Source organism: Triticum aestivum, chromosome 5B (genome assembly GCF_018294505.1).
Source record: "Triticum aestivum cultivar Chinese Spring chromosome 5B, IWGSC CS RefSeq v2.1, whole genome shotgun sequence".
Taxonomy (NCBI): domain Eukaryota; kingdom Viridiplantae; phylum Streptophyta; class Magnoliopsida; order Poales; family Poaceae; genus Triticum; species Triticum aestivum.
In genome coordinates, this window is record NC_057807.1 from 361,684,807 (window position 1) to 361,711,743 (window position 26,937).

The 26,937-nt window shown below is 45.8% G+C and overlaps 1 protein-coding gene across 1 annotated transcript; it reads left to right on the top strand.

The window, feature by feature from the left end:
• The first annotated feature begins 24,592 nt into the window (after positions 1-24,592).
• On the top strand, positions 24,593-26,127 carry LOC123116134 (F-box/kelch-repeat protein At3g06240-like). The gene has a single exon (XM_044537136.1). The coding sequence runs from the start codon at positions 24,693-24,695 to the stop codon at positions 25,950-25,952; it is 1,260 nt and encodes a 419-aa protein (XP_044393071.1). The 5' UTR covers positions 24,593-24,692; the 3' UTR covers positions 25,953-26,127.
• Positions 26,128-26,937: the final 810 nt, after the last annotated feature.

Consider the following 26,937-nt stretch of genomic DNA (forward strand, 5'->3'; position numbering starts at 1 on the left):
ATGCATTTTAATTTCAGCACCATCAAATTTAAATTTAGGATCATAACTTAGAACTATAGCAAGAACTAAGTCCTTGTTATGATTCTGAAAATATACCGGCATGAGTGTTAGTGATCATTGATGACTAATCCAGATGCCACAATATATGACATAGCCTGCAGAACAACATGGCTCAATAACATTATATGGGCAGATAGAACCTAGCATGGCTCAATGGTCATGGACACAACGAGCAGTAGTATAGTGGGGAGAGGGAGAGTGTATACCTTCCATGGTGTTCCCCTACATCAAGTTGGTGCGTGCAGCTGCAATGCCAAGGGAAAAAGGTTACAGGTGTCTCATGCATCTCTAGAACAGCGCAACACAAGTAAAGCTTCACCAAGTTCCATTCTACTTAATAAAAGAAGAGAATCTATATTTTTCCCATTCTATGTGTCCTAGTTACTATCTTGGCAACTTTACATCTTACTCAATGAATTTATCCTTGAGTTAGTTAGACTAGTCATCAACTAGTGCAGGACAATTTTATTTTACCATGTATAACTAAAAAATAAAACCATAAATTTTAAAAGAAGCATACTTTTAACTAATTGAGAAATATTATATGTGATACTGTGTTGGCTTACATGTGGCTGAGATAAATTTATTTTAATAAATGCATTTATACATACTATTTATCATTCCTATGAATAAACTTTCCAAATTATAATTTATATTTAAAAGTCTGGGATCCAGGGTTAGTAAATATACAAAGGATATAAGTCAATATTGTGATTTCCTTTAATTACATAGCAGGAGTCTAAATCTTGTGTGCTCCTAAAATTAGCTATCTAGGAACCCCAAATGAACCCCATGCTTTAGTGAGTTGATGCAAAAAAGGAAACCACACTTTCTAGTTAGCAAAAAAACTAAAGTTGATGTACAGGAAAATATGTATAATATAAATCTTCATTGAGAAAATGTTTTCTGAAATAAACACGTACATCACTCAAATGTTCTACATAAGAAACACATCCAATGATTATGTTATGGTTGGCTGGAGGCAGCAGTCCAACACTACTGTTTGGAACTTTGATTATGTGGTGCTGCTGGAGGCGCGCGTCCAGAGTTGCAGACCACCGCAACAGGATGCTTTTACTCCTTACAACACAATCAAGTCAAGAGGAGTACTCATCAATACATGCGTACAAGACATATTTTTTTCTTAATAAAACAATAGTGATTGTATAGTTCTTTCTTCTGTTATGAGCTTAAAGGATGGAGAATAGAACACAAATCACCACACCGCCATTTCCTTCACTGGACGGCCTCACCGCCAAAGACACCCGCAGCTGCCTAATCTGCTTCAAACTGTCGTTGGTACACCTCCACTACCACATGAACCATTGTTAGATTGATTTAGTAATTAGCCTACAAGAATATATGTTGGCCATGGTCAAAACCTGAAACAAAAGAGAATACTAAAGATTGGAAAAGAAAATAATTGGGGCCTTGGAGATATATACTGTATTAATTACGTGTATACCCTAACCTGAATTTTAACTATACCTAGGTGTTTTTTGTACTAATTGCCTCAAACACACTGGTTACTGTGTAGATGGGCTTCAGAATCCCACCCTACAATGATGTTACCCTAGAAAGAATATGCAGCTAGGGATTGATTTCTAGCCACTACTGCTTGCCATGGTTGGAGGCCATGCCGACCTTCCCAGCCTCAACACATCGTGACTCAGTCAAGCATGTGGTCGTCCTCTGCTTTGACACTTTAGCAGCAAAAAAAACCAAATTAACCTCAACCAGCAGGGACTTGATCCCAAACAGTAGAAAATCCTAACAACACCAGAACAACAACTCCAGATGCGCCATGAACCAGAGCAGAGGGAGGAGTGAACCAAATCGCCTGAAGCCGGAGGAGGAGGAAGCTCATGGCTGCTTCATCCCGAGCCGCAGCAAGGTTGTCCACTGCCAGTTCCTCCCCGCACGTCTACATGAGAAGTGAAGAGCAGAGGTTAGAGAAGGGAGAGAGAGAGAGAGGATGAAGCCAGGGGAGGGGATGCACTCACCGGATGAGACGAGGACGACATGGCCACCGGCACCGGATCCGACGCCCAAAACCCTAGCCATGGGGGATGGGTCGCGGGTGGGCTTTGGTGGCAGCGAGCGCTCAATCTAGCTGGATGGGAGGGCTCCACGGAGCGAAGGGACCTCGGGCTGTGCTTGGCACTGGCAGGATTCGCCAGACATCGTCTGATGAAGCCGCCGCAGGTAGCGCGGCGAGGAGCTGCGTGAAGAGACCTAGATGGGACGCGAGAGGGACGGTTGGGTGGGGATGTGGTGGATCCGGCAGGCTCCAAAGCTGTGAGGTGGGAGGAGGGGAGGGGGAAGGTCGACGCAAGGGAGACGAGGCGGGTCAGAGGAGGGAGACGAGGCATTGGTGGCGGCGATTTGGGAGAGATGAGGGAGTCGTGGCCTCGTGGGCTATGTTTCTCTATTTTTTTAATAATCATGATAGGGTCATGAACTGCAAATCTGCAACGCATATACTACAATGCATATATGTGTATCTATTCTGAATTTTACAACATATACTCAAAATGTTGTAGAATTTTTGTTGCTTTATAGCGGGTTTCCTTGTAGTGTGATAACCCACAAGTATAGGGGATCACAACAGTTTTCGAGGGTAGAGTATTCAACCCAAATTTATTGATTCGACGCAAGGGGAGCCAAAGAATATTCTCAAGTATTAGCAGTTGAGTTGGCAATTCAACCACACCTGGATAACTTAGTATCTGCAGCAAAGTATTTAGTAGCAAAGTAGTATGATAGTAATGGTAACAGTGGCAAAAGTAAAGATAGCAGTTTTGTAGTAGTTGTAACAGTAGCAACGGAAAAGTAAATAAGTGAAGCACAATATGTGAAAAGCTCGTAGGCATTGGATCAGTGATGGATTATTATGTCGGATGCGATTCCTCATGTAATAGCTATAACATAGGGTGACACAGAACTAGCTCCAGTTCATCAATGTAATGTAGGCATGTATTCCGAATATAGTCATACGTGCTTATGGAAAAGAACTTGCATGACATCTTTTGTCCTACCTTCCCGTGGCAGCGGGGTCCTAATGGAAACTAAGGTATATTAAGGCCTCCTTTTAATAGAGAACCGAAACAAAGCATTAGCACTTAGTGAATACATGAACTCCTCAAACTATGGTCATCACTGACAAGTATCCCGATTATTGTCACTTCGGGGTTGTCGGATCATAACACATAATAGGTGACTATAGACTTGCAAGATATGATCAAGAACTCACATATATTCATGAAAACATAATAGGTTCAGATCTGAAATCATGGCACTCGGGCCCTAGTGACAAGCATTAAGCATAGCAAAGTCATAGCAACATCAATCTCAGAACATAGTGGATACTAGGGATCAAACCCTAACAAAACTAACTTGATTACATGGTAAATCTCATCCAACCCATCACCGTCCAGCAAGCCTACGATGGAATTACTCACGCACGGCGGTGAGCGTCATGAAATTGGTGATGGAGGATGGTTGATGATGATGACAGCGACGAATTCCCCTCTTCGGAGCCCCGAACGGACTCCAAATCAGCCCTCCCGAGAGAGATTAGGGCTTGGCGGTGGCTCCGTATCGTAAAACGTGATGAAACTTTCTCTTTGATTTTTCTCTCTGCGAAACGGAATATATAGAGTTGGAGTTGAGGTCGGTGGAGCATTAGGGGGCCCACGAGACAGGGGGTGCGCCCAGGGGGAGGGGACGCACCCCCCATCCTCATGGACAGGGTGTGGGCCCCTGGCCTTGATTCTTTCGCCAGTATTTTTTATATTTTCCAAAAGTTATCTCCGTGGATTTTCAGGTCATTCTGAGAACTTTTGTTTTCTGCACAATAAACAACACAATGGCAGTTCTGCTGAAAACAACGTCAGTCCGGGTTAGTTTCATTCAAATCATGCAAGTTAGAGTCCAAAACAAGGGCAAAAGTGTTTGGAAAATCACACCTCTATCTGTAAACCTGTGGACATATTTTTTGATATCGGCTTTCTCTTGAGGACAAGCGAGGTCTAAGCTCGGGGGAGTTGATACATCCATTTTGCATCATGCTTTTATATCGATATTTATTAGATTATGGGTTGTTACTACATGTTATATCACAATACTTATGCCTTTTCTCTCTTATTTTATAAGGTTTACACGAAGAGGGAGAATGCTGGCAAATGGAATTCTGGGCTGGAAAAGGAGCAAATATTAGAGACCTATTCTACACAACTCCGAAAGTCCTGAAACTCCAGGAAAGTCAGTTTTGGAATATATTAAAAATATTGGGCGAAGAAAGCACTAGAGGGGGGACACCCACCAGCCACAAGGGTGGAGGGCGCGCCCCTTGCCTCGTGGGCCACCTGGCAGGCCCCCGACGTCCATCTTCTGCTATATGGTGTCTTTTGCCCTGGAAAAAATCATAAGGAAGTTTTTGGGACGAAGCGCCGCTGTCTTGAGGCAGAACCTGGGCAGGACCAATCTAGGGCTCCAGCAGAGCTGTTCTGCCGGGGAAACATCCCTCCAGGAGGGGAAATCATCGCCATCGTCATCACCATCGATCATTTCATCGAGAGGGGGTCAATCTCCATCAACATCTTCACCAGTACCATCTACTCTCAAACCCTAGTTCATCTCTTGTATCCAATCTTTGTCTCAAAACCTCAGATTGGTACCTGTGGGTTGCTAGTAGTGTTGATTACTCCTTGTAGTTGATGCTAGTTGGTTTATTCGGTGGAAGGTCATATGTTCAGATCCTTAATGCATATTAATACCCCTCTGATTATGAACATGAATATGATTTGTGAGTAGTTACGTTTGTTCCTGAGGACATGGGAGAAGTCTTGTTATAAGTAATCATGTGAATTTGGTATTTGTTCGATATTTTGATGAGATGTATGTTGTCTCTCCTCTAGTGGTGTTATGTGAACGTCGACTACATGACACTTCACCATTATTTGGGTCTAGGGGAAGTCATTGGGAATTAATAAGTAGATGATGGGTTGCTAGAGTGACATATGCTTAAACCCTAGTTTGTGTGTTGCTTCGTAAGGGGCTTATTTTGGATCCATACGTTTCATGTTATGGTTAGGTTTACCTTAATTCTTCTTTCATAGTTGCAGATGCTTGCGAGAGGTGTTAATCATAAGTGGTATGCTTGTCCAAGGAAGGGCAGTACCTAAGCACCGGTCCACCCGCATATCAAATTATCAAAGTAACGAACGTGAATCATATGAGCATGATGAAAACTAGCTTGACAGTATTTCCCATGTGTCCTCGGGAGCGCTTTGCTTTATATAAGAGTTTTTCTAGGCTTGTCCTTTTCTACAAAAAGGATTGGGCCACCTTGCTGCACCTTGCTACTTTTGTTACTTGTTACCCATTACGAATTACCTTATCACAAAACTATCTGTTACCGATAATTTCAGTGCTTGCAGATAATACCTTACTGAAAGCCGCTTGTCATTCCTTCTGCTCCTCGTTGGGTTCGACACTCTTACTTATTGAAAGGACTACGATAGATCCCCTATACTTGTGGGTCATCAATGAGGCATGGCTCGCAAGTATCAAATGATTCATAATCAAGTGATTCCAAATGTCCATCTGCATGGAGTTTCTTCATGCGCTTTACACCAATATGACCTAAACGGCAATGCCACAAACATGTTGCACTATCATTATCAACTTCGCATCTTTTGGCATTAATATTATGAATGTGTGTATCACTACGATCAAGATTCAATAAACCATTAACATTGGGTGTATGACCATAGAAGGTTTTATTCATGTAAACGAAATAACAATTATTCTCTGCCTTAAATGAATAACCGAACTGCAATAAACACGATCATATCTTGTTCATGCTCAACGCAAACACTGAAGAACATTTATTTAGGTTCAACACTAATCCCGAAAGTATAGGGAGTGTGCGATGATGATCATATCAATCTTGGAACCACTTCCAACACACATCGTCACTTCACCCTCAACTAGTCTCCATTTATTCTGCAACTCTTGTTTCGAGTTACTAATCTTAGCAATCAAACATGTATCAAATACCCAGGAGCTACTACGAGCACTAGTAAGTTACACATCAATAACATGTATATCAAATATACCTTTGTTCACTTTGCCATCCTTCTTATCCGCCAAATATTTGGGGTACTTCCGCTTCCAGTGACCATTTCCTTTGCAGTAGAAGCACTTAGTTTCAGGCTTAGGTCTAGCTTTGCTTGTTTGTCATTCTTCTTGAAGTTCCCTTTATTTTCCTTTGCCCTTTTTCTTGAAACTATTGGTCTTGTTAACCATCAACACTTGATGCTCTTTCTTTATTTCTACCTTTGCCCATTTCAGCATCACGAAAAGCTCGGGAATCGTTTTCTTCATCCCTTGCATATTATAGTTCATCACGAATAGCTTGATGATAGTGCAATCGCTATCTTATCTAGAAGATTAAATCCCACTTGATTCAAGCGATTGTAGTATCCAGACATTTTGAGCACATGCTCACTAGCTGAGCTATTCTCCTCCATCTTGTAGGCAAAGTACCTGTCAGAGGTTTCTTACCTCTCGAGATGGGCATGAGTCTGAAATACCAATTTCAGCTCTTAGAACATCTCATATGCTCTGTGGTGTTCAAAACGTTTTTGAAGTCCCGGTTCTAAGCCGTAAAGCATGGTGCACGAAACTATCAAGTAGTCATCATACTAAGCTTGCCAAACGTTCATAACGTATGCATCTGCTCCTGCAATAGGTTTGTCACCTAGTGGTGCATCAAGGACATAATTCTTCTATGCAGCAATGAGGATAATCCTCAGATTACGGACCCGGTCCGCATCATTGCTACTATCATCTTTCAACTTAGTTTTCTCTAGGAACATATCAAAAATAGGGGAGCTACAACATGAGCTATTAATCTACAACATAATTTGCAAATACTATCTGGAGTAAGTTCATGATAAATTAAGTTTAATTAATCAAATTACTTAAGAACTCCCACTTAGGTAGACATCCCTCAAGTCATCTAAATGATACATGATCCAAATCAACCAAACCATGTCCGATCATCACGTGAGATGGAGTAGTCATCAATGGTGAACATCTCTATGTTGATCATATCTACTATATGATTCACGTTCGACCTTTTGGTCTCCAGTATTACGAGGCCATGTATGTACATGCTAGGCTCGTCAAGTTTAAACTGAGTATTCCGCATGTGCAAAACTGCATTGCACCCGTTGTATGTGAATGTAGAGCCTATCACACCCGATCATCACGTGGTGTCTCAGCACAAAGAACTGTCGCAAAGGTGCATACTCAGGGAGAACACTTATACCTTGAAATTTTAGTTAAGGGGTTATCTTATAATGCTATCACCGTACTAAGCAAAATAAGATGCATAAAAGATAAACATCACATGCAATCAAAATATGTGACATGATGGCCATCATCATCTTGTGCTTTTGATCTCCATCTCCAAAGCATCGTCATGATCTTCGTCATCACCGGCTCGACACCTTGATCTCCATCGTAGCATCGTGGTTGTCTCGCTAACGATTGCTTCTACAACTATAGCTACCGCTTAGTGATAAAGTAAAGCAATTACATGGCGTTTGCATTTCATACAATAAAGCGACAACCATAAGGCTCTTGCTAGTTGCTGATAACTTTTACAAAACATGATATTCTCATACAATAACATATATCACATCATGTCTTGACCATATCACATCACAACATGACCTGCAAAAACAAGTTAGACGTCCTCAACTTTGTTGTTGCACATTTTACGTGGCTGCTACGGGCTTCTAGCAAGAACCATTCTTACATACGGCACAAAATGACAATGGTGGTTTATCAATTTTGTTGTTTTAACCTTCAACAAGGACCGGCCGCAGTCAAATTTGATTCAACTAAAGTAGGAGAAACAGACACCCGCCAGCCACCTTTATGCAAAACTAGTTGCATGTCTATCGATGGAACCAGTCTCATGAACATGGTCATGTAAGGTTGGTCCGGGCCGCTTCATCCAACAATACCGCCGAATCAAAATAAGACATTGGTGGTAAGTCGTATGACGATCACCACCCACAACTCTTTGTGTTCTACTCGTGCATATCATCTATGCATAGACCTGGCTCGGATGCCACTATTGGGAAATGTAGCATGCAATTTCAAAAAATTTACTATGCTCACACAAGATCTATCTAGGAGATGCATAGAAATGATAGGAGGAGAGTGTGTCTAAGTACCCTCGTAGACCAAAAGCAGAAGCATTTGACAACGCGTTTGTGTAGTCGAACTTCTTCTCGTTCCGACCGATCAAGCACCGAACGTATGGTACCTTCGAGTTCCGCACATATTCAGCTCGATGACGTCCCTCGAACTCTTGATCCAGCAAAGTGTCGAGGAAGTAGATGAGTTTCGTCAGCACGACGGCGTGGTGACGGTGATGGTGAAGTGATCCACGCAGGACTTCGCCTAAGCACTACGAGAACATGACTAAGGTCGGACATATGTGCCTTGGAAGTTGTTGAGGAAGGCGCCCTCCAATTCCTCCCAGCTGCCAATGGAATTTTCGGGCAGACTATTTAACCAGTATCTAGCTGGTCCCTTCAGTTTGAGCGGGAGGTATTTGATGGTGTGAAGATCATCGCCGCGGGCTATATGAATGTGGAGAAGAAAATCCTCAATCCACACCTCGGGGTTTGTTGTGCCATCATATGATTCAATGTTTACGGGTTTAAACCCTTCTGGGAAATCATGTCCCATTACTTCGTCAGTGAAGCAAAGGGGGTGTGCGGCGCCTCTATATCGGGCCAAGTCGTGACGTAGCTCGGATGGAGCTCGTCTGTGGTTTCCATCCCGGACGTGGTTATGTTTGTCACGTTCAGACAGATGGTCGTCGTCGCGCGTCGAGGCACGCCCCCGTGATATATAAATTGATCTTGTCTGACCTATTCTCTTTTCCAAATCGCGTCGCAGGTCATGTGTATATCCCCGAGCTGTTGTATTTCTGTTTGTTCGGCGAGGTAGTGCGGGCTGGTATTCGGCTTGAGGTGCCGCTTTGTCCTGGCCACGTGGTGGTCAGTCAGCCATATTGTACCTTGGTAGACGGGCTCCAGCACCTCGTCATCAAACTATGGTAACAGTGTAGATTTTGGTTGGGCGCTCAAGGCCATATTCCTCGGCTGCCAGGACATCAGTCCATCTTTCATTGAGCAGATCTTGATCAGCTTGAAGCTGTTGCTGCTTCTTTTTCAGGCTTCTTGCAGTGGCAATTAGCTGACGCTTAAAGTGTTCCTGTTCGGCGGGCTCTTTAGGCATGATGAAATCTTCGTCACCGAGGCTAACCTCATCCTCGGAGAGCGGAAGGTAGTTGCTATCCTCCGAGTCTTCGTTCATGGCCTATTCGCCAGGGCTGACTCGCCCATCATCCCGTTCCTCCTGTTCGGAGGTCGGCTCAACGGGGTCTTCATTGTTTTTAGCACCGTCCGGAGTGTTGTCCTCTTCTGTGATGGTATTGCTATTTTTACTACGGTGTGGCTTAGAGCAGCGCCACTGATGTCGGTGCTTCGGCTGTATCTCAGGAGGTTTATCCTCGACTGGATTTTCATCATCGCCATTATTTTCTTTGGGTGTATCCACCATGTATATGTTGTACGAGGAGGTGGCTGTCCAACACCTTGTAGGCAGTGGTTCCTGATCCTCTCCGGCATCGTCGTCCATACCGTCGATTTCTTTGGAGTCGTAGTCAAGCATGTATGTTAAGTCATCGGCAGTGGCTATAAAGTGGGTGGTGGGTGGGAAACAAAGTTCTTCGTCATCCGCTTCCCATTCGAACCGGACATAGTTCGGCTGAGAATCCCCTGTCAGGGAGAGGGATTTCAATGAATTGAACATGTCGCCAAAAGGCAAGTGCTGGAAGATGTCCACAGAGCTGAACTCTAAGACCGGCGTCCAATCGGGTTCGAGGGCCAGGGCGGTCATAGGCGCTATCTCCTGTGTGCGGCCAGTTGACAGATCTAGGTCATGTTCATCGTGGTGGCCGAGGACAACCGTCATGGGCTCGAATCCGTCGAAGATCAAGTCTCCGCGGATACCGGCCACAAAATTTAGGCTTCCAAATCTGACCTGATGGCCAGGGGCGTAGCTATCGATCTGCTCTAGATGGCCAAGCGAGTTGGCCCGTAGTGCGAAGCCGCCGAATACGAAGATCTGTCCGGGGAGGAAGATCTCCCCTGGACTGCATTGTTTAGACGATTGATGAAGCCATCAAGCCTATCTTCGACGACATAGTGGAACTCTCAATGAAAGCACCAATGTCGGTGTCAAAACCGGCGGATCTCGGGTAGGGGGTCCCGAACTATGCGTCTAAGGATAATGGTAACAGGAGGCGGGCGACACAATGTTTACCCAGGTTTGGGCCCTCTCTATGGAGGTAATACCCTACTTCCTGCTTGATTGATCTTGATGAATATGAGTATTACAAGAGTTGATCTACCACGAGATCGTGATGGCTAAACCCTAGAAGTCTAGCCTATGAAGTTATGATTGTTGTGGCTAAACCCCAGAAGTCTAAACCCTCCGGTTTACATAGACATCGGGAGGGGCTAGGGTTGTACAAAGTCAGTTACAGAGAAAGGAATCTACATATCTGAATCGCTAAGCTTGCCTTGCACGCAAAGGAGAGTCCCATCCGAACACGGGACGGAGTCTTCTATCTTGTATCTTCATAGTCCAATAGTCTGGCCAAAGGATATAGTTTGGCTGTCCGAGGACCCCTTAGTCCAGGACTCCCTCATTGATCTCCAAGAGGAGCTTCTCAAAGAGGAGGTCTAGATCTCCAAGAGGAGAGGATAGAAGGAGCAAAGCTCTCTAGTGTCTATCAAAATCTTTTCTAACCTCTCAAATGAGCTAGGGAAAGAGTATATAAAGCCTAGGGATGAAATCGAAGAGGGGAGAGGGATACAAGGGTAAAAACCCCAATTGCATGCAGGCATTCTCGGACGGGTCCAGGCACCCGGTGTAAAGTGGCTCGGGCACCTAGAGGTGGTGCGGCTGTAGGTGGTCGGGCACCCGGGGCCGAAGGGTCGGGCACTCGGGCTGGTCAGGCCGGCTGTAGGTGGCCCGGGCACCCGGGGGTTCCAAGCCCGGGCACCCAGGGGTGCGCCAGGCGGCTGGAGGCATGAGGCCAGGCACCCAAGGTGCCAAGGCCCGGGCACCCGGGGCGGGGCTGGTGGCTCCAGGTAGGTGGGCCGGGCACTCGGGGCTCCAAGGTCATGCACCCGGGGTCGGCTGGGCAGCTCCTAGGGAGTGTCCGAGCACCTGGGCCCCCCCTTGGCCGGGCAGCCGGGGTGGGCAGGGGCCATGCCCAAGTTAAGGCCGGGCACCTGGGGCGAGCAGGGGCCGCGCCCAAGTTAAGGCTGGGCACCCGGGGCCAAAGTGGTCAGGCACACGGAGTGTCCAGGCCTTCCCCTTCTTCATCCTTCTCGCTCTGTTCTTCCTCCTCCTTCTCCCTAGCTGCTTGAACCTCCATCCTTGCCTCTTCATAGACTTTTTCTTGATACCTGAGCATACATAACACTTCCGTTTGAGGTAGGACCCAACTCTCGTGTGAATTCGAGCAGAGCTTGAAGAGGAAGGAGTTAACCTCGTTCTTGATGGTGTGTGCGCGAGCTCTTGTCATTGGTCCTCTTGGTGCTTGTGGTGGTGATGGAGTGTCCGTGTGGATGGACGAGGGATGCTCCGCATCATCTCCCCACCCCCCTGGGAGAGATCCATCCACGGATACTGATCTTCATCACCATGGTACTTGGCCAAGTCTTTGACATTGAAGATGTCACTTATATTGTACTTGTCACGTCGAATGTCGATCTTGTAGGCGTTGTCGTTGTAGCGTGCGAGCACCTTGAATGGTCCATCGGCTCTCGGAAGTAGCTTGGACTTGCGCTCCTTGGGGAAGCGGTCCTCTTGCGGAGATGTATCCATACTAGATCGTACGGTTGGAACACCATTGCTGACTTGTTGATGTTGAGCTTGGAGGCGAGGCGGTGTACTTGACGCTCGATCGTGGACCTTGTTTCTTCATGCATCTTCTTGAGGTAGGTGTCTTGCGCTAGCGTCCATGTTCGCTCGTTCTTGTAGCAGTAGAGGAAGGATGTCCAATGCCAACAAAGGGTTGAAGCCGCAGACAACCTCGAAGGGGGACTTGCCAGTGATAGAGTGTCTTGCACGGTTTTAGGCGTACTCGGCGACGGGTAAGCACTCCTCCCACTCCTTGATGTTCTTCTTGATCAACACACATAGGAGAATGGCGAACGTCCAGTTGGTGACTTCCATTTGGCCATCGGTTTGAGGATGATACGCCATGGAGAAGAGTAGCTTGATTCCGAGCTTAGCGCATAACGTCATCCAAACGTAGCTCAAGAACTTGACGTCTCGGTCCGACACAATTGTCTTTGGCACTCCATGTAACCGCAAGATTTCCCTACAAAAAAGATTTGCAACATGTGAAGCATCGTCTATCTTATTGCATGGGATAAAATGAGCCATTTTAGAGAATCGTTCCACAACAACAAATACGGAGTCCTTGCTATTTTGAGTCCTAGGTAATCCAAGCACAAAATCCATGATAATATCTTCTCAAGATTGATGTGGAATAGGTAGCGCCATATGTACACCATGGGATTGAGATTGTGACTTAGCTTTGCGACATGTAGAGCACCGGTTGGTGAAGCGTGAGACATCGCGGAACATCTTGGGCCAAAAGTAGTTCTTAGAGAGCGTGGCAAAAGTCTTGTCACGTACAAAGTGTTCCATGAGTCCGCCTCCATGAGCCTCTTGCAAAAGTAACAAATAAAGAGAAGACTCGGGAATGCATAGTTTGTTAGCTCTCATTAGATAACCATCTTTGATATAATATCGTTCACAAGAGGTATGCGTCACACACTTAGCAATGGAGTAGCAAAAGTCACATCATGCTCATATAAATCTTTGATATGGTCAAATCCAACAACATTCAATTCAACTTGAGTAATTAACATGCATTTGCGGGAAAGAGCGTCCGCCACAACATTCTCTTTGCCCTTAATGTACTTAATCACATAGGGGAAAGACTCAATAAATTCACTCCATTTAGCATGTCGTTTATTCAACTTGGTTTGGCCTTTAAGATACTTAAGTGTTTCATGGTCGGTATGTAAGACAAACCCATGTCGGAGATGATAATGCTCCCAAACATGCAACACACGCACTAAGGCATACAATTCTTTGTCATAGATGGGATAGTTAAGTTGAGCACCGGAGAGTCACTAAAATATGCAATGGCTCGCTTTTCTTGCATCAAAACTCCACCAATTCTATTACCACTAGCATCACAATGAACCTCAAAAGTTCTGTCAAAGTTAGGCAAAGCAAGAATCAGAGCATGAGTAAGCAAAGATTTGAGCTCATCAAATGCGGTAGATTGCAAAGGTCCCCATACAAAGGGTGCATTTTTCTTACTCAAGGCATGCAAAGGTGCGGCAATAGTGCTAAAGTCTTTCACAAAGCGACAGTAGAAACCTGCAAGGCCAAGAAAACTACGCACTTGTTGCAAATTTGTGGGTTGTGGCCAAGTTTTAATTGCTTCAATTTTAGACTCATCAACATGGACACCTCCTTTGAGGAAACAACAAAACCCAAGAAAACAAGCTTGTCAACACCAGAAGTGCATTTTTTCATGTTGGCATGAAGACGTTGCTTGCAAAGAGTTTGCAAAAACAGCCCTAACATGATCTACATGATCTTTGACGGATTTGCTAAAAACAAGTATGTCGTCGCAGTAGACCACAACAAATACTCCAATGTATGGACGAAGCACGAAATGCATAAGACGCGTGAGAGTACCGGGAGCTTCCGATAAACCCATAGGCATAACTAACCACTCGTACAAGCCAAATTTAGTTTAAAAAGCGGTTTTCCATTCATCACCTTCTTGAATGCGTATTTGGTAATAGCCACTTTTAACATCACTTTTTGAGAAAATGGTGGCACCGCTAAGCTCATCTAGCATATCGTCAAGGCAAGGAATGGGATGCCTATAACAAACGGTGATAGCATTGATGGGTCTATAATCAGAGCACATGCGAAAACTATCGTCTTTCTTAGGCACAAGGATAACCGGAACGACACAAGGACTTAAGCTTTCACGTACATGGACATTGTCGATGAGTTGTTGTACTTGTCGTTGGATCTCCTTAGTTTCTTTGGGGTTGACGCGGTATGGAGCCTTGTTAGGAAGAGGAGCTATGAGGATGAGGTCGATCCGATGTTCAATGCCACGTAGAGAGGGAGACCAGGAGGTAGCTCATCGGGAAAGACATCCTTGAATTCATGCAACAAGTTAGAAAACACTAGAGGAAGCAGATTAGGAGTGTTAGTTTTTGCCACCTCATCTTTGCATAGGAGGACATAGTGGATGACACTCGATGGGTTCTCACACACTTCTCTCATCTCTCTTTTTGTGGCTAGGAGGACTAAGTTTTTCTCTCTTGGCGAAGAGTCTCTCAATTTGGGCTTGTGGCGCTCACTTTCTTTGTGGTGGTTCACTCTCTCACTAGTATCTCCGTGATGGGTGGAAGCTTGCTTGTCGGCGATCACTTGGCTCAGTGACATTGGTCGTAGAACGTACTCCTTGCCCTTCATCTTGAAGCTATAGTGGTTAGTTCTTCCGTTGTGGATGACGGCGCGGTCGAATTGCCAAGGTCTTCTCAAAAAAAGATGGCGCACGGACATAGGAACCACGTCACACTCCAAGGTGTCCTTGTAAGCGCCGATCTTGAATGAAACTTGCACCGTATGCTCCACTTGAATAGTGCTGGAGCCGCTTAGCCATTGCACCTTGTAGGGACGAGGGTGCTTCTTCTTGAACAAGTGCAGCTTGGAACATAACTCTTCACTTGCCAAGTTGTGGCAACTTCCTCCGTCGATGATGACATTCACGGAGCGCCCGTTGATGCCGGCCTTGGTGTGGAAGATGTGGCATCGTTGGTCTTCTTCTTGGTGGTGTTGGAGCGTCAAGACCTTCGAGACCAAGAGAGAGGGACTTGAATCATTGTCACAAAACACTTGATCATCTTCATCTTCGTTCATGCGCTGGTGCATGGCCACGTGCTCAAGGGCTTCCACTTCTTCTTCACTCATCAAGTCATATGTGCCATCATCGTTGAGATCATGGTTCACTTGTTGGTGCATTCGAAGGACTTGTGCCCTCGGCCACCACATGTGAAGCACTTGAAAGAACTTGTCTTGACGGGGTCATTAGGTGGTGCCGAAGATGAGGTAGTCTTGGATTTGTAGGTGCTTGCCAGAGGACGAGTCGAGGAAGGCGTAGCTTGCTTGGAACTTGACTTATCGCTGGAACTTGGTGATGCTTAGTTGAGATAGGAGGTGTCGAAGTCGCGAGAGCTTGAGAGTAGGAGCCATAAGTCTTGTACGAGTACTTAGCATATTTGAAGTCATCTTGCACTTGTCGCTCGGCCTTGGTCGCTTGATGAACTAGCTCAAGAAGGTTGGAGTATGGTTGGAAGTCGGCAATTCTCGCTTGATTGGGTGGTTGAGGCTGTTCAAGAAGCGTGCCATAGTTTTCTCGTCATCTTCCTTGGCATTCGCTCTTATCATGGCAATCTCCATTTCTTGGTAGTATTCTTCTACCGTCTTCGTGCCTTTCTTGAGGAGTTGCACCTTCTTGAAAAGATCACGGGTGTAGTGTGTAGGCACGAAGCGAGCTCTCATGACATCCTTCATTTCCGTCCAAGTTGTGATTGGTGGCTCGCCTCTTGTTTGTTGTTGGTCGATCACTTGTTCCCACCATATGAGGACATAGTCTTGGAACTCGAGGGAGGCCATGGCGATCTTATTTTCGTCATCGTAGTTTTGAAGCCGGAATATCTTGTCCACCCTCAAGGCCCATGAGAGATATTCTTTGGGATCATTGCTTCCGGAGAACTTGGGCGTGGTGAACTTGATCTTGTCGTAGCGGAGTTCTTCATCGTAGTGGCGGTTTTGATGTTGCTCTTGACGAGGATGAAGGTCCTCAAATGCTCGTTCCTTGTGATGTCGCTCTTGTCATGGAGGAGGACGCATCATGTGCGCTCGGTTTCTTCTTTCTTGTTGCTCTTCAAGTCGAGCACCTTCTTCTTGTCATGATTGATGAAGTGCTTCTTCTTGTTCACGGACTTGGCAGTTGTGCTCTTCGACAGCTCTAGTGGCCTTGTTGAGTGTGCGTTGAGCTTCCAGTGCTTGAGCTTCATGTTCAAGGGCTTATGGTTCACGACGCTCTTGTGCTTGTCGAATTGTCGCACCGTCTTGAGGTGGTTGACGTTGCACTTGTGGAGGTATTTGCTCTTGCTCCATTGCTTCTTGCGCTTGTTAACGCGCCCTTTCACGTGCTGGAACTTGGTCTTGTAAGCCATTGCCTTGGAATGGAATTTCTTGAGCTTGGCGATCTTGGGGATCATCACGTCGAGGAAAGCGAGCTCGTGGAGGACTTGCATCGTAAGAGGAGTAGTCTGAAGATTGCCGACTTGAGCGGCGGCTGGAGTGGCGACGTCATGATGAAGAGGTTGAGGAAGATGGGCATCGCATGATCATGTTGCGGAGTTCTTCCATTTGTGTGGTGAACTTGGTATCGATGTAGTCGCGGTTCCTTGCTTCCGATTGACGAAGGTCGTGGCAAGTTGCTCAAGTAGTTCACCCAAGGCTTCACTTTCTTGATGGAGAGCGCGTTGTGTGACGAAGAAGTGGCTCTTGGTGACATAGTCGCGATCATCACCTTGCTCCTCGAAAATTGGGTTCACCAAAGAACTTGGCCTATCCATCATAACCAAGTGGGGTGAGTAGGAAAATGAGAGAACAATACCAAAGTTACCGTTTTCCGAGGATTGTGGATGTATCAAGTATCGCTCAATGTAATGCCACAATAGGGGAATTGGTACTGGGTTTGTTTCTCACACCTAGATAAGTAAAGCTTATGGAGTAGCTCGGTTAGGACGGTGGCAAAAAATTCAAGCAAATGTTAGTCAAGATATCGACAAGGTTTACAAAATTGCAAGTAAAGCAAATACATCAAACCCAAGAATATCACTAGGAACACACACACGGACGATAGATGGGATCCTCATAACCAAGGGGTGAGCTCAAAAATGTGAAACCACGGAAAATACTCTTGTTGTGCGAATGCTAGAGAGACGCTAGCTCGATTGCTCAAATGGGCAAGATAGGCTTGTGCACCAACCTATGAGAGAAACGTGCCATCTTCAATCCCAACTATGCTATGTATGGTGACCAAGATGATATATCGATGCAAAATGCCTCAATGCTATTGCTTACAAGCTCTTTGTTTCTCCTCTTTTGCTTAAAACCTTTTCTTTCTCTCTCTCTCTCTCTTTTCCACTATGCTTGATGCTCGAGCCAAATATGATATGAGACAAGTATGTGAGATATGCACGGGAGAGACTTAAGGCACAAAGTTGATAGCAAGATCACTACGGTGCACAATAGCGTGGCTCGGCAATTCTCAACTTGCTAGTCTCGATGGGTAAGTGACGCAAAATGGCTCGGGTTATCAAAGCAAAAGCAAGGGTAAGAAGTAAGTGTCGTCGAGGTTACCATCCTTTCTTACGGTTAGTGGTGACAACGGTGAAGATTGTTGGTGATGATGACTCCGAGGCGATGATGAATGGCGGTGATGTCGATGTCACACGTTCCTAAGTAGCCGAAACACCTTAGAAAACAGAAACCACAACTCAAAATCAATCAAATGTGGAAGGTGGGTGCTTTTATGATGAATTTTTTGATGGAAGCTAATGGTGGTGGTAATGATATATGTGGATGGGGGATGTCAAGAGCTTCCAAACGGGCTAAAGAACACGAAAAACAGACTTGGGAGTTGGAAGTTATGACAAAAACAGAGATGGAGTTGGGCTGATTCGGGGGGTGCGGGCACCCGGGGTGGGAGGTGCGGGTGCCCGGGGTGGTCCGGGGCGAACAGCCCGGTGGTTCGGGTGCCCGGGGTTCGAGGTGCGGGCACTCGGGTGGGTCGAATTTGGGCGAAATTTTTTGGGAGATGGCAAAATTTCGTGGATTTCGTGGTGTGAAGGGTGGGGATTGATGGGGAGGGGCTAGATCGACTTGCCAAACAACAAATCCATGGACCAAAACAACCAAATCTCACAAGATCCAACAAATTGTAAGAAATTTTTTTGGGGCTATTTTTGTGGGGATTTTCAAATTAGGATGAAAAACAACAAAATCAAGCTAGCAAATAGGGCAATGGGACTCCAAGATGTGAATTAACCTTGCTCATGATACCAAGATGTTGTAGGGTGAAACCCTAGAGGGGATCTTTTCACGCTTGGAGGGGGGAAAGAGCAAGAACACACAAGAACACAAGGAGGAAAATCACTCTAACAAACCACGATCACACATCCCCTAGAGTAGCATACAAGAGATCCACAAGAATACATGAACAATTCAAGGAAAATAGCACTAGGGTAAAAGTTCTTCCAACTAGGTGAGGTCTTGCATCCACAAGATGGATATTCTCCAAGAGGAGGGCTTGATCTCCAAGATGAGCTTCTCCAAGTGGAGGTCTAGATCTCCAAGAGGAGGGGATACAAGGAGCAAAGCTCTCTAGTGTCTATCAAAATCTTCTCTAACCTCTCAAATGAGCTAGGGAAAGAGTATATAAAGCCTAGGGACGAAATGGAAGGGGGGAGAGGGATACAAGGGTAAAAACCCCAATTGCACGTAGGCATTCTCGGACGGGTCCGGGCACCCGGGGTAAAGTGGCCCGGGCACCCGGAGGTGGTGCGGCTGTAGGTAGCCGGGCACCCGGGGCCGAAGGGCCAGGCACCCGGGTTGGTCAGGGCCAGCTGTAGGTGGCCCGGGCACCTGGGGGTTCCAAGCCCGGGCACCCGGGGGTTCGCCAGGCGGCTGGAGGCATGAGGCCGGACACCCGGGGCGGGGCTGGCAGCTCCATGCAGGTGGGTCAGGCACCCGGGGCTCCAAGGCCGGGCACCCGGGTCAGCTGGGGCAGCTCCAAGGGGGTGGCCGGGCACCCGCCCCCCCCCCTCTTGGCCGGGCACCCGGGGCAGGCAGGGGCCGCGCCTAGGTTGAGGCCGGGCACCCGGAGTGTCCAAGCCTTCCCCTTCTTCGTCCTTCTCGCACCGTTCTTCCTCCTCCTTCTCCATAGCTGCTTGAACCTCCGTCCTTGCCTCTTCACGGACTTCTTCTTGATACCTGAGCGTGCATAACACTTCCATTTGAGGTAGGTTCCAACTCTTGTGTGAATTCAAACGGAGCTCGAAGAGGAAGGAGTTAACCTCGTTCTCGATGGTGCATGCACGAGCTCTTGTCATTGGTCCTCTCGGTGCTTGTGGTGGTGATGGAGTGTCCGTGTGGATGGACGAGAGGGATGCTCCGCATCAACATGACTATGGTTAGGAAACTTAACCATCTTTGATTAACGAGCTAGTCTAGTAGAGGCTTACTAGGGACACAGTGTTTTGTCGATGTATCCACACATGTATCAAGTTTCCGGTTTAATACAATTCTAGCATGAATAATAAACATTTATCATGAATAAAGAAATATAAAATAACAACCTTATTATTGCCTCTAGGGCATATTTCCTTCACACGTGTCGAACCCATCCAGAGTGCGCTGCCGGACTCGTGTGTGCGGACTCACGCTAACGCCTTCTCCCTTCTTGTTGCTGCCCCACCGCCGGCTTCCACCATGACGGTCAAGGAGTAGGAGGGGCTGGTGCGGGCCATCATGGAGTACTCCGAGAGGGGGTACAAACGGAGCAAGAAGACGCAATGGGTGGGTCTTGAGGAGATGCTGGCGCTCTCGGCCGCCGGTGATGTCTATGTGCCGGAGCTGGACGTTAAGGAGGTGAAGGAGGAGGTGATGGAGGAGGCCATGGAGGACCGGCCGCCCACCCCGGTGTGGAACGAGGCGCTGTACGGGCAGTTATGGTCGTGGATGACCACAGTGCCATGCAGCCCACCGTCATCGCCGCCACTGCGGGCGGTGTGGACGTCGTGGTCACCACCACCGCCGTCGCAACCTGCCTAGGACGTTGGGCCCTTTTTGGGGCCGCCACCCCACCTCTGGACATCGGCTCCGTACATCGACCTGAACAAGGACGACGACGGCGGCTGAAGACAACGGTGACATTGGCGGCGCGGCAGGCGGCAGGTCTACTGTTTTTATTTTATTTTTTAAATTTGAACCTAAGTACTATGTGTGAGCTGTGACGAAGACGTGGATTGTTTAATTAAGTTTTATGTTTTAAGCTATTTGCAATGCCTATTTTGTTTTTCTTTCAGATGCAGTGCCTTTTTTGGGAGTTTTTTTGTCGAACACGGACGATGTTTAGGATGTGACCACGTGTTCGGTACGGGCGGCCCAAACCGGACATGGGCGTCCCTTTTACTCACCCAAACGGATGAAATCCAAATGAAACAGATGTTTGTTTGAGATCGTGCGTCGGAGATGGCCTGAGCAACGTCATCAGCGGCGGCGGAGGTCGGACAGAGAGCATTGGATGCGGCACTGCTCGACGGTGCCGAGAGGTCGCCATGTTGGTGTAAGCTACTCCCACCATTCCCCTTACTATGCCCCAATCATAGGTTTCCCTACAATTTTAATTATTTTTTTTGATTTAAGGGGTTGCCTTGTAGAAAAGCACTTTTACCATGCACGAGAGATGAGGATGCATGCAAAATAGCCAATAGTATTTGCGAAAAGTCACAGGAGCGGACGAGCTCGCACGCTCTCGGAATCGCTGGCCACTCGTTCACATCGAGATATGGCTGCGTTAGGAATTGTTGGCCTTATTATATTTGAGCCGCATGGGTTGATGGGAGCTAGGTGCATAATGGACGGACGTTTGCTGGAAGTGGAGACGAGGTCCAGGACCGATCTGTGCCATTGTTATGCTTCACACCCCATACCCCATACTCTACGTAACGGACAGACATGTGCACGTCGGCAGATGGGGGGCTCGGCCACACCGTAATCACTCATTTTATTGAGATATTTTAAGATGATCCCGCTGGCAAGAGGAAGAATCAATTAAATTAATTGCTAGAGGTCTCCTTGTTTACATATGTGATTTACTAGCTGTTTTTTTTTGCCATGATTAAATTCTTTTGATTCTACTTGGTAGATTATATATGCCACCACTTCCCCACCCTGTAGTTATTGAACATGTGGCAAATTTCCCTTCGGTAGCATGGCAAATTTATTAATTTGCCATGTTTTTGAGAAAAAAAATCATACTTTTATCATGTGCCCATTAAAATTCCTAAATTTGCCATCTTTTCAAAAGAACAAAAATCCTAAAATTGCTACGCGTATTAAACCCCCCCTGCCCTTAAGTTGCCATAATTTAGGGAATGATTTTTCCTAAGTTTTCCATGATCTATGGAACATTTTCTCTTAAAAAGGACAATTGTAAGTCACGTGTTTCTCGTACAACACCATGGCGATTTTGATGCTTTAAATTCTTTTTGTATTTTTTACCACAGCAAATTCATTGTTATATCACGGCAAAATTATTGACCTTGTCTTTTGGCAACAAAACAAATTGTGTGTAGCATGGAAAAAATCTTCCTGTCAAATTTTGGACGCATAAAAAGGAAACAAAACACATCGCAAATTTTTTTACCATGGGAAATATCATGTTGGACCATGGCAAATTTATGGTCGCAGCCATGGGGATTTACCTTTTCTGGTCTGTGCGAAGATTTACACCAATTTGCAAAGTCAACTTCGAGACATGACAAATTGCAGTGTTGGACCATGGCTAGTTTCGGAGTATGGCAACAAAATTCTTGTCAAAGTTTAGACGCACAAGAAACCTAACATAGAATTTTTAGCATGGCAACACTTTTAACATAAGAAATCGCATTGCTAGACCATTGCGAGAGAAAAAATCAGATCTGCGGCAAATTTATTTTTAAAGCCATGGAAATTTACCTTTTTCTTGACCATAATAAGTTTACCTCCATTTCACGAATTCAAACTTTTGAGCGATGGCAAATTGTGTTGCTGGTCCATGGCTAGTTTTACATCAATGGCAAAAAAAATCAAAATGTAAGAAAACATATTTTACCATGACAAATTGCATCGCTAGACCATGGAAATTTATTTTCAGAGCTATGGCAATTTATATCTTCCTGGACCACGACAAGTATTGCATCCATTTGCAAATTCAAACTTTCGATCCATGGCAATTGCAATGCCGGACCATGCTACTTTTACATGCACGGTTTTTTTAGACATGTCAAATCGTTGCTTCATATGGCAACATACGTGAATATTTTGAAAAACATTCGTCATGTATTTCAGAAAAAAGATGTCACTCATAAAAAATATTCATCGTATATTTAAAATGTTCATCACGTAATTTAAAAATTCATTGTGCATTAACACTTTTTACATTTACATGAACATTTTTTAAATTGCGTCAACACTTTTTAAAAGGTGTTCGTCACACATTAGACAACCGTTTATCGTGTATTTAGAAAATGTTGATTGTGCGTTTAAAATGTGTTCATCACAAATTAGACAACCATTCATCATGTATTTAGAAAAATATTTATAGTGCGTTTGAAAGTGTTCATAGTGTAATTCAAAAACATTTACCATTCACTGAAAAGTTTTCATTGTGTAAGATGAAGGCAACAAAAATGAATGAAATCTAGCATGTCTAATCCCCTGTTCTCCCTCTCAAACCTCCGCTACGGCACGGGCTGAAGGGCACCAGTGGCCAGTCCACTGGACAGGAATACCCTCAAATCGCCGAAATCACTAGTTAAGGAGTACTCGTTGCGAAGTTCATTCCAATTCCCCAGGTTGCGACAAGCGGCGCATACAGGTTGCGACGAGTGGCGCGTTGCATGTGCGCCGCTTGTCGCAACCTATGAGTTTTCCCTTTTTTTGATATCCGTTTATTGAAAACATTTTATCTCTTAAACCGTGCGTCCAAATCTCGAACCACTTTCGCCGTTGGATTCCTCGCGTCGAGATCTTCAAAATTAGATCCCATGTTGATAGTTTTGACGAAATTTTTTCACGAAAAAAACCAGATGAAAAAACCGAACCGGAATCACGGATTTTTCCCTTTCCGGAAGAGGCACGCCCGTGCCTCTGACGAAATCACAACCGTGCCTCTCGCGGAAGCAACACCGTGACTCCCGCGAAAAAAAGAAAAACAGAAAACACGTTTTTTTTCATTTCGGAGGAGGCACGGTCGTGACTCTCGCGAAAGCACAACCGTGCCTCTCGCGGAAGCAAAACCATGACTCTCACGAAAGAAAAAAAATAGAAAACATGTTTTTTTTCGTTTCCAAGAGGCACGGCCGTGACTCTCGCGAAAGCATAACCGTGCCTCTCGCGGAAGCAAAACCGTGACTCTCGCGAAAGAACAAAAACAAAAAACGTGTTTTTTTTGTTTTCAAGAGGCACGGCCGTGCCTCTCGCTAAAGCACAACCGTGCCTCTCGCGGAAACAAAGCCGTGACTCTCGCGAAAGGAAAAAAATAATAAAAAAACACATTCTTTTGCGCAAATTTTTTTCCCTGATTTTTTTTTTGTCGAAAAGTTAGGAAAGACCGATGGAAAACCTAAACGTCGAAAACCCCCAAAAAACCGTTTAAAAAGGCAAAAATGCATACGGAAAAATAAAAAAATAAAATCCGAAGGGAGCATCCAGAACGCGACATGTGGCGAATGATTGGGAGCACACAAAATGATGCTGATCGTTGCGAGGCTCCCAAAGAAGCGCTTGTTAATTAGTTGCTCTCTCAAATCGGTCCCACTTTTTTTCTCACCCCAACGGCGTTTGCGCACCACGGTTCAGGAAGGTCGGCATCCTGTTCCTACTGAACATGGACACTTTGCTATCATTCATTAGTTTTGCTATATGGGGCCAACACTGTATAGCTGTATGTGGACTATTTTAGTCCGCTATCAATTAATGCCACGTCCGGCAACGAGCAGGAGCACGCGAGCTCGTCCGCGCTTTGGCCGTTCTCGTACTATTTGTTATTCCCTAAATAATGTAGTACTGTATTCTGTCAATCCATCAATCAACTTTCGGAACTACTGAGCAGCCGACACCCATGGCCGAACATTCGATGCTTTGATCCAGCGGCCGGCCTCCACTTTGTGCCATGCATGTACGGTCAGATCAGTAGCATCGTCCAAACATCGGCTGCACACCGTCGTGTGTATAGCAATTTCTCTACATGGTTTCGCTACATCTCTCAGCAATTTCTCTGTGAGATCTGTCTCGCTACATCTCCTAGGAATTTCTGTGTGAGATCTGTCTCGTTGCATCTCCTAGCAATTTCACTGTAAGATCTAAATCCATTTTGACCTCGGATTTCGAATTTCACCCATTAAAAAGACTCATTTTTTCTTCTTCTTTCCGACTGAGACGGCTACTAATTCCAGCCTGCACTGGGTTCGATCCGATTCCTAGTCTCAGTCACCGTGCTTACATATTCGCGACCGCTACTCGTTCAAGTTCTAATCAGTGTTTTCCTTGCTAAGGATCTGAAGGGCACAAACATGGCAGTGCGCAACAAGAGCAGCGAGAAGATCAACACTGATAGGGCGCTCAGTAAGACGGGGTTCAGGTCAGACAAGAGGTTGTGCAGGCCAGCCCTCCCTGAGATGCCAGATGAGCTTGTTTTGGAGATCCTCCTCCGTCTCCCAGTGAAATCACTCCTGAAGTTCAAGTGTGTATGCAAGGACTGGCACGCCATCATCTCAGGCCCATCCTTCATCCGGATGCACCTTGAGCGCTCCGTGTCCAACCAGCAGCGGCAATCCTGCTACCTCATCACCCCGCATTTGCTGGATTATGCCAGTGATGATTTATGGCCAGATACATTCTCAAACAACATCCGCTTCTACAGATGGCAGCACGGGAGTTGTCAATCCAGCGCCAGTCTAGTGTATGCAAGGAACTTTCAAAGGGAGTTTGGATCAGTCTACAGGTTTGCACATTGCGACGGCCTTGTGCTGCTGCCCACGGACAACAAGATGTATGTTCTCAACCCCGCCACAAGGGACCTGCTTGCTTTGCCCGACAGCCCCCGGCGTATGCTCGAGCCATCCTCCTTCTACCGCGGGAATGTTGGTTTCGGACGCGACCCTCGCACGAACAAGTACAAGGTGGTTCAGTGCTTCCGCCATTCCACGGACAATGGCCTGGGGGGCTACAGCACTGGAATGGAGGTTTTCACAATAGGAAGCAGCGGTTCTGCGGCATGGAGGGCCGCCGTGCCGCCGTACCCCGTTGGTAATTGGAGAAACGCGACTTTCTTCAAGGGGTCTCTGTTCTGGATCCTCCGCAAGCTCCGTCAGAGGGAGCCCCCGGAGACCCGTCTGCTTCGGTTCTGCCTGCAGGCTGAAACGTTTAGCTTCACCCCGCACCCTCCCTGCCCTGCACTTGACCACCAAAACTTTGCCATGAGTGAACTAGGTGGTGAACTGTGCCTTGCTCAATATGAATCTTCAGATCAGATTGTGATCTGGATGGCAAGCGATGGTGAGGATCCGAAATGGAACCGGCGATACGTCGTTGATGTGGAGCCATGCGTCACAATAGCTATTTCGCAGTCTGGACTTCTTTTGAAGAGAGTGAACCGTATGATCTCACGGTACAACTTCCAGAATCAGAGCGTGGAGGATGTGGCTGGGTTGGAAGCTCTGAGGTACCATGGACCCGGGGCGCGTACTGTGGAGTACAAGGGAGCAAACTTGTTCTTCTTCGATATGATTCCGTACACAGAAAGTCTCATTCCCCTACACCATGCAAGATGAAGTGCGACACTGAATTTATCTTGTGTATTATCCTCTCTTTTTTTTCAAACATGTATGAATGGAAGTATTATCCTCTCTTTTTTTTCAAACATGTATGAATGGAAGTATTATCCTCTCTTTTTTTTCAAACATGTATGAATGGAAGTTGTATTTGAGCCACTGCGCACTAGTGGCAAATCCCTGGCTGAATAAATGTTTGAGCGGCATATTACTTCTATTTACCTATGCTCATATTGATGTCCATTTAGAGTGGCAAAAAGCAAAATGGACAAAAACCAGTGTGGCCAGAACAACAAATTTCCCATCACAAGTCACCTTGTAGTTACTACAGGAGGTTATTATTAGCTCTGGGAGCATCGTATAAGATTGAAAAAGAAAACAAGAAAGACGTTATGGGGAAACCACAAATAATAAAATTAGTAGAACCAACCTCAACACAAGGAGTCCAGAAAACAAGCGATAATCTTGCTTATTAATATATAATATCATATTTGAGTAAAAAAAAATACATAGCCTCCTCTTCTTACAATCCAGTGCCCAGCTGGGCTTTGAATGCGCTGCAACTTCTTAAAAGTAGAAATCATGCCCACAAGACCCCTTGTGGATTGAGCATGCTTCAAGCTTAAGTGACCAGTGACCAGTTTCTCTGCTACAGGTACATGTGTCGCCATGCGTATTCTTGCCATCCAAAAATTACCATGAGTGGCCAAATTGTAAGCAACATTACCTTCGGCATCTCCGATCTTAGCATTACTGACAATATTCCTAGTCTACCACATACCACCATCATGAATTTAACAAGCTTCTCAACTAATGATGGCATGTAGAGGAGTTCTAAGGAAGAAAACACCACCATGGCCATAGTAGCAGTTCCAGAAATAACTGGGGTGATCATGATGTATATAGCCAATACGAAAGCCGTCCCCAAAGATAAGGCTCCATTGAAAGATAACCATAGGAACTGAATCCTCTCAACATAATCATC

Bases quoted from the DNA above. Each gene is read 5' to 3' on its own strand.
- LOC123116134 (XM_044537136.1), top strand. From the start codon at position 24,693: ATGGCAGTGCGCAACAAGAGCAGCGAGAAGATCAACACTGATAGGGCG.